Here is a 7962-nt window from a genome sequence, read left to right as displayed (position 1 = left end):
TATCAAAACTTTCATTTCTTTCTTTTTTGCCTATCCCTAAATCCCGTATAGGTATGAATAGAGGGAGGAAATGTTAATAAAAATTTCGGGGGGGGGGGGGAGGTGGGAAATCTTCTTTCCGCTCGTTCAAGTCATTTTAAACTCAAGTTTGTTGACCGAAATACCCCTCCCCCCATCCCCCCTCACCTCTTATTATTTCTTGAAGAAGAAGAAAAAAATCCCCCCTCCTAGCAACACCCCACTCCCTTTGAACTGACTTTGAGAAGCGTTTTAAATATTTCTTAACATTTGATAAAATATATTTCCTTTCTCCCCTCCTCCACAAATCCCCCCAAATTCTTATCTAACATTCAGACGATTAGGGGCGGGGAAAGGTTTTCTGAAGATAAAATAGTCGGACAAACCGGTCATTTAAGCTGATAAATGTACATGTATTTAATTTTTAAAAAAGTGATTTTAAAATTTTTTTTTGCAATAAATGATTTTTTGTTTGACTTTGGAATAGTTATCTATTTCATCAGTTTGATAATTAGGATTTTTCTGTATGGCTCAGAAACCGTTCTAATCAGGCGGATATCAGTCGGTTAATGAGCATTTCTGAAATATTTTTTTTATTTTGCGCATCTTCAAACCATCCGTCACTAAAATATATTGTATATTATCTATGTAAATTTCCATAGACTGACTTATGCAAAAAATTATCTATTTAAATTTATCATCATATGTTCAAAAATACTAATACTAAAATTTAAACTATCTTAACTACAAGATATTTTCAGAAGATTTTTAATTCTAACTAAAGTAGAGAATACTTTTTCAGACAATTTTCCACGAATATTAATATAACTTCATTTTGGTATTCGAGAAAGGCTACGATGAGATAAATAACAATTATTTGAATAAAAGATTTATTTTCAATTTTCTTAAAATATCATTATATTATCTTCCTTTTAAATATAGGAGTATTTTTCCCAACACACACCCCTATCCACACAGACGATAAATTTAAATACCCTCCCAGCCCCCCGGTTACAACCCCCCCCCCCCCTCCTTCCCTCCCCTGCATGAGTATGCACTGCTAGTCTGCTTTCTCTTGTAAAAGTTCCGATAAAACTCAGAAGTGCTTTCCCATTTCCCCTCAGCCCCTCTCTCTCTAGATTTTATATTAACTTGCTGTGTATGGCTGTGGTGTCCAACCAGTCTGCCTATGTACTTCGTCTGGCGCGCACAGCACAGCCGCAAGCGCGTTCCCGAGCTCGTTCAAGCACGTTAAGTTACAACATTTCGGATTACAATACAAATTCCCAGCTATTGTGCTTGGCTTGCCATTGAGAAATTTTATTAAGTACATTGTGATAGACTAAAATAAAAAAGTTTAAAATCATAAAAAAAAAACATTTTTAAAGTGATAATATAAGTAGTACTTAAAATTCTAAAATTGAAAAATCTCATGTAAAAAAACAAACTGACAAAAAAAACACTCAAACAAATCCGTCCGTCCGTCGCTCAGAAATATATTTGACAAGGAGAAATTTCGACCTTGGCTGTGAAATTCTGCGCTTATACCACTTACGTGCACACACACTCAGGATAAACACACACATACACGCACACATATGTTAGTTAGTGTGTGTGTGTAAGGGTCAAGGACACGTAATCACAGAAATACAAGAATTTTTGGTAGTTTTAACCCAGGCGTTACAGAGTTCGGACGTGTAGAGTACGAGCTTGAGCGCAAAGTTAAAATCAGCGCCGTCCCGTGCGTGGTGTGCCGCAAGGGTCAACTCCTGGCCCCCAAATATTTGTGATTTCTTGGCTCTCGTAGCTACTCTACACACAATGCACCGTATCCAAGTGGAGGAGCCGTGTTTCTCACAGTTTGGAAATAATGGAGACAGCGTGGACTCGGGATTTAGAGACAATGTCATTGAAGGTAAATTAGTTTTTTTCTTCATATTTTTGCATTCATTAGCTTTAACTTTAGAAACTCTAAATTTTCAAATAAGACAAAATAGATAAATAATTTTGATAATTTTTTCCCATTACATTAATAAAAAAACAATCTAAAAATTGTTTAAAAGGGTGCAGTTATTATTACAAAACATTTCAAGAGATTAATTAATTTTTTTAAAGGTCTTAAGGGGTATTTATTTTGAAATTGAAAAAGTATACATTTTCTTTCTATATAATGATTTTATTAAAAATAGTATTTATGAATTTTAGCGTTTGAATATTTTTTCTAAACATTTTTGTCTTGTTCAAATTTCCTTTTTGATTCTAAAAATCATCTTTTTTTAAGTTGCATCATCGGAAATATTTTATTTTGAGTATTTTTAGTCAACTGCCATTTAGCTTCGTTTTAGAATTTTTATTTGATTTTTACTTTTGATCAATAGAATTAATTAAAAAGCGTTACACAGCTAAATTATAAAAACCAACGAATTTTTTAATTGGTTTTTAGACTTTTTTTTTTGGGGGGGGGGGATAAAAACATCTGCCTATTATATTTTATGATTTTTAAGCATGATTATATAATACTATTTGAGTTTCTAGTAAAGATAAAATTAAGAAAGGAATTTAAAATTTCAGATTTAAGAAGTAGATTATATTTGTTATCAATTCCTATCATTCTATCAACATATTATCTATATATGTAGGACGTTATACTATTGTGTATGTTAATTTTACAAGTTAATTCATTTGAGTTTACCCCCCACCCCCTTAAGGAATTATTTTTGGTAGAGAAACTTTTTTTTATTATATATGCTATTTTGTCCATGTAATAATTACGTCCTTGTATTTTCAAATAGCAGATTTTATAATATTGAAAGAAAATATATTTTAAAAATAAAAAATAACTTACCTTCGCTAACTTAAATAAAATTCTTAATTGATTATCATTGCTGCACTAATTATGAATTGGAAGGAGTATTACAGAGCAGAAATATAGCATAAAACCATCCAACGGAAGGGGGTGGGGAATAAGGTTCCAAGCAATTGACTTGGATATTGTGTGGGAAAGTTTAAGATTTGGCCTTGGAATTGTATACATTTCTGTTTATATATCTAGTACCAATGGTCAAATAGAATGGTTAACTTGTAAACCCGTAAAAATGTACTTTTAAGGGAATGCCGAAGTGTCATAAATTATTACTGTCATATTAGTGTCATAAAAGTGATGCTCACAGCTAGCTAAAATAATCCACCCTATTTACCCCATCCCCTCCTCTCCTTCTGGATGAACGAACCGACCAATAAATGAGGTCCATATTAGCAAGCTAAATTGACGACAAATTTTCTCCTGTCAATACATCCACGTATATCCTAAATCCGTTGGTATAATAGTAGTAAAAAATTTACTATTCTTTTTGTATAAATTTTGTAATTGGTAGCTGGCAAACATTGGGGAGAAAAAAAATGTATATTAATTAAACTTTCAATATCCGATCCAACATGTTCCCCCATATTCGTTTAAATATGCTATGTTAGGAAAATTTTGAATTTGTTGCTTTGTATAGAGCACTAAAATGTGTAAATGAAAAATTTCTAATGAATTGAAATTTCTATTTATTGCGATATAGTTAGTAAGTAGTTCGTCACACGGGTATTCAGTTTACCAGGTATATTTAGGGATAAGTCGACAATGGAAGATTAATTGATGTAATACCCAATGATGATTTACAAAATTAGCCCTTCTGTAGATAAAGTTCATCAGTTGAAAAGTTTGGTCACTGCTAGTCAAAAAAGAAAAACAATCAAAATTGAAAGTACCCAAAGTTATTTAGCTAACGAATAGCAAAACGTGATAAAAAAAACTTTGGGCCCTAATCTAATTAACAGTCCAATGTCCCCTCCCTCCCTGTGATTAACAAAATATGAAAAAAAAAGCAAGGACAGTTATATAATATTATAGGAATATTTTTATATAAAGTCATATGTAAAAACTAATTTTACAGTTTAAAAAACATAATCTACTCATAGAGTAGCTTCACCATCAAAAATAAAAATTAAGCAACCTAAAAGTTGAAGAGAAAATGTAAAATTTCTCTATTAAAATTAAAGTTATTGTTTAAAATGATTTTTCTTCGCGATAAGAACCCTAAATCAACAGACAATTTTTCTACAAAATAATAGTATAGGACTTTTTGAGATTTTTAATATGCAATATAGATCATTTCTTTAAAAAAAAATATTCCTTTTTAATCTTTTTCGATTTTAAACTTAAATCTAAAGAATTCGATGGATATTTTAAGAAGAAATCTTTGTCAGCCCTGATCTACTAATTAATTTTCAGAATATTATTGTCTATCCGTGCAATAAAATCTGTGAAACAGCCACTCCTAGAAAAAAAACAAGTCTAGTAAGATTAAATCATGGCTGTAAGGTATTATTAATCTTCTCCCAAATTATTGTGTGCAAAATTCTGTGTTTGGGAGTTTGTAACAAAACTGGTTTTAATCTTATATTTTTTTAGATGTCTATAATACGATGCGACAACTACCACTAGTAACTCATAATATTATAAGATATGCTAAACACAATTAACAAATCTTAAAATATACCTAGCAGAAGATTAATTTAATTTTTATTGACCTTTCCATGGGTAGATCAAAACAAAGCTTAGTTTTGCATTTTAGATTAACGGCTTCTCATATATAGCAATCATTTTTATCTCTAAATTCTAAAACTATTTATTTCTGATTTTAAGCAGAAAAAGCTTAAAATTCACGTAATTAGTGTTGAGTAGAAAAAGAACATTTTATTTTAGGCAATTAGTCTTATATAAAAGCCTTTTTATTAATTACTAGCGACTGTGCCAGTTGCATCCAGGGGCGCTGTATTTGAAAGGTTGGGGAAGGACATGAAATAGCCTAAAACAATCCTGGGACCTATGTGGAGCTTCCCTATCTCAACTCAATAGAATTAGTCGTTATCAAAATCTTAAGCTACAGGCAAAAAAAAACTTTATTACTTTACATATATTTAAAAAGATGGCTATGACACTTACAAATTTGGATGTCCTTGTGTTGATAATTTAAAATTTCTTAATTAATGAATGACTTAAATTTCTTACCCTTGAGGGGTTTTCCAAATAAGGGTCGGGGGGAGGGAGGGGTTGAATGATTTGAAATATGTCAAATCATAGATAATTTTCTAACATATGTTATAAGCTATAGCTTTAATGGCTTTTGATATATTCTTATTAAGACTTTTAACATAGATTTTTATGCTTTCTGAAATAGTGGCGTGTCGTTAAGGGGTGAAGCGGGGTGTCAACACCCTTCTAAATATTGAATTTGGGAAGACCTGCCTTCCCAATTTCACCCCTAATGGGTTCACACACTCCTGGTTAATCGCTGTTCACGCCACTGCTCTGTAAGCAAATGTTTTTTTTTAGAATTTATAATTATTATTTTTTCTAATTTTAGGCATGGAGCTACCCTGGTACGCCAAACCCGCGGTCATTTTGGGCAAATTCTATCCAGAAATCACCATTAAGAAGGTGTATAAAGAGGACAAACTACCGCCATATCTACCCAAAGGTAAGAATATACAGATAGTCTAAGAGATAGTACGCTTTTAAACGTACATTTTTCATGAATTTGAGTCAAGCATTGATGAAACAAGGATGAAAACATCCATAAGTAGCTAAGCAAAAAAATCATGGATGGAAGTAAAGAACAAAGTGATTTACAAAGTATGATGTTTATTGGTATAGGGAATCATCTCCCTAAAAATTAACAGCTATTCTTGAATAGCAGCCGAAAAAACACATTCTTTCACACAGTTACGGACTGACAGATAGAGTGAATTATAGAGTAGCTTCGCCACAAGTAAACATTTTCCTGAGGAATTAATTAGAACTTTATTTTAGAGCCCAAGTGTTGGAGCAGAGACGATGTTAATAACTGGATCAGCTACACCCTAGAATCTCATAATCTACCTGTACCACCTCTTCACAGGTACAATATCTTGGCCATTATTTGATGTAGCTTGCAACTTTCTAAAATATAAAAAAGGATGGCAACATCCATAAATGACCGCTCTAAATACATGATACTTATATTTTTAGTACTTGACCTTATTTCCTAGAAATTATTGTTTCTAAAATCAGATTAATAGGATAATTTTAACTATACAAATTATTTGTTGAAAAGTTGAAAACCAGCATGTTTTAAATGACTTTCTAGTAACAATCAGAAAGTTGCTACGCATTCTAAATAGTACTGAACTTTTACAGCAAAGTTTAAAATCGATAGGACAATTCTAACATGCCTAAATTACCAATAAGAGCTATTTGTTTGTACGAACGTCCCAATTATATAGAAAAGCTTCGCTTTTGAAAAGATTTAGGATAAATTTTGAAAAATCCTTACACCTTAAATAATTTTAGATTCTCAATGAACGGAAAGGCTTTATGCTTGATGTCCTTGGAGATGTTTGCTGAACGGGTGCCCTTGGGAGGGAAGCTTCTCTACAAAGACTTCAAGATCAGAATGGCAGAGGCCGGTCATTACACATGAACAATTGTGGTTTTTTTTGCAAATAAACCCACAAAAATTCCATACTGCCATTTAAAAAAGACCACTGCAAAACGGTCAAATATCTCATTTAATGTGAATCTAAAAGGAACACGAAACAATTACCACAAGAATGTCAAATTCCTTAATAAGTGACGCGCAGCGTAAATAACAAACGCGGTATCGTGCACACTCATGGAAAATGAATTAAAATTTTGTCACCTCGGCCTTCAGTGCCGTGTGTCACGATGCAGAGATAAAACTGACTGAGCCAACCAAACCATCGTTTAAATTGCATTTCTGTTAGGCAGCTATAAACAAAATTTTTAAAACTGATAGCTTAAACATTTTATGGTTTTTAAATAGAAAACCCGAACATCAAATTGTAAATACCCATTTCAACATTTTTTTAGCATTGTCTACTCTAGTAATTAATAATGTCTGTTCTAATGAAGCTCTTAAAAAGTGAGGATGTAGAGAATTGTAAATATTTTTTTAGTATTTGTCATGTTTAATAAGTTTAAGATAGATGGATAGATAGGTTCTTATTAGGCAGTGTCTACTCTAGTTATTAAATGGATAGATAGTAAGCAGTGTCTACCCTAAAAAGTCAAGCAGTGTCTACTCTAAAAAGTCAAGCAGTGTTTACTCTAAAAAGTCAAGCAGTGTTTAATCTAAAAAGTCAAGCAGTGTCTACTCTAGTTATTGAATGGATAGATAGAAAGCAGTGCTACTCTCAAAAGTCAAGCAGTGTCTACTCTTCAAAGTCAAGCAGTGTCTACTCATCAAAGTCAAGCAGTGTCTACTCTCAAAAGTCTAGCAGTGTCTACTCTAATAAGTCAAGCAGTGTCTACTCTTAAAAGTCAAGCAGTGTCTACTCTTAAAAGTCAAGCAGTGTCTACTCTATAAAGTCAAGCAGTGTCTACTCTAACAAGTCAAGCAGTGTCTACTCTTAAAAGTCAAGCAGTGTCTACTCTAAAAAGTCTAGCAGTGTCTACCCTCAAAAGTCAAGCAGTGTCTACTCTTAAAAGTCAAGCAGTGTCTACTCTAGTAATTGAATGGATAAATAGTAAGCAGTGTCTACTCAAAAAGTCAAGCAGTGTCTACTTTTAAATGTCATGCAGTGTTTACTCTAAAAAGTCAAGCAGTGTTTAATCTAAAAAGTCTAGCAGTGTCTACTCTAGTTATTGAATTGATAGATAGAAAGCAGTGTCTACTCTCAAAAGTCAAGCAGTGTCTACTCTTCAAAGTCAAGCAGTGTCTACTCTTCAAAGTCAAACAGTGTCTACTCTAGTGATTAAATGGATAGTTAGTAAGCAGTGTCTTCTCTAAAAGTCAAGCAGTGCCTATTCTAGTTATGAAATGGATAGATAGATAGCAGTTTCTACTCTAGTTATTAAATAGATATATAGAAAGCAATGTCTACTCTAGTTATTAATTG

At 32.3% G+C, this 7962-nt stretch overlaps 1 protein-coding gene across 1 annotated transcript; it reads left to right on the top strand.

The window, feature by feature from the left end:
* The first annotated feature begins 1198 nt into the window (after positions 1-1198).
* On the top strand, positions 1199-7210 carry LOC145333561 (ets DNA-binding protein pokkuri-like). The gene is made up of 4 exons (XM_080178723.1): positions 1199-1933; positions 5430-5543; positions 5876-5963; positions 6395-7210. Exons 1-4 carry the CDS (start codon positions 1840-1842, stop codon positions 6522-6524), a joined length of 426 nt encoding a protein of 141 aa, XP_080034849.1. The 5' UTR covers positions 1199-1839; the 3' UTR covers positions 6525-7210.
* Positions 7211-7962: the final 752 nt, after the last annotated feature.

Source organism: Acartia tonsa, chromosome 12, assembly GCF_053477335.1.
Source record: "Acartia tonsa isolate MP-2025a chromosome 12, ASM5347733v1, whole genome shotgun sequence".
NCBI lineage: Eukaryota > Metazoa > Arthropoda > Copepoda > Calanoida > Acartiidae > Acartia > Acartia tonsa.
Note: the sequence above shows the minus strand (reverse complement) of the source record. Positions and strands in the feature narration are given on the sequence as shown.

What these genes read in the sequence shown, in the direction of transcription:
- LOC145333561 (XM_080178723.1), top strand. Translation starts at nt 1,840, where the DNA reads ATGCACCGTATCCAAGTGGAGGAGCCGTGTTTCTCACAGTTTGGAAAT. An exon ending in TAGAGACAATGTCATTGAAG is followed by an intron (nt 1,934 to 5,429) that starts GTAAATTAGTTT and finishes TTCTAATTTTAG; the next exon opens with GCATGGAGCTACCCTGGTAC. An exon ending in ACCGCCATATCTACCCAAAG is followed by an intron (nt 5,544 to 5,875) that starts GTAAGAATATAC and finishes ACTTTATTTTAG; the next exon opens with AGCCCAAGTGTTGGAGCAGA.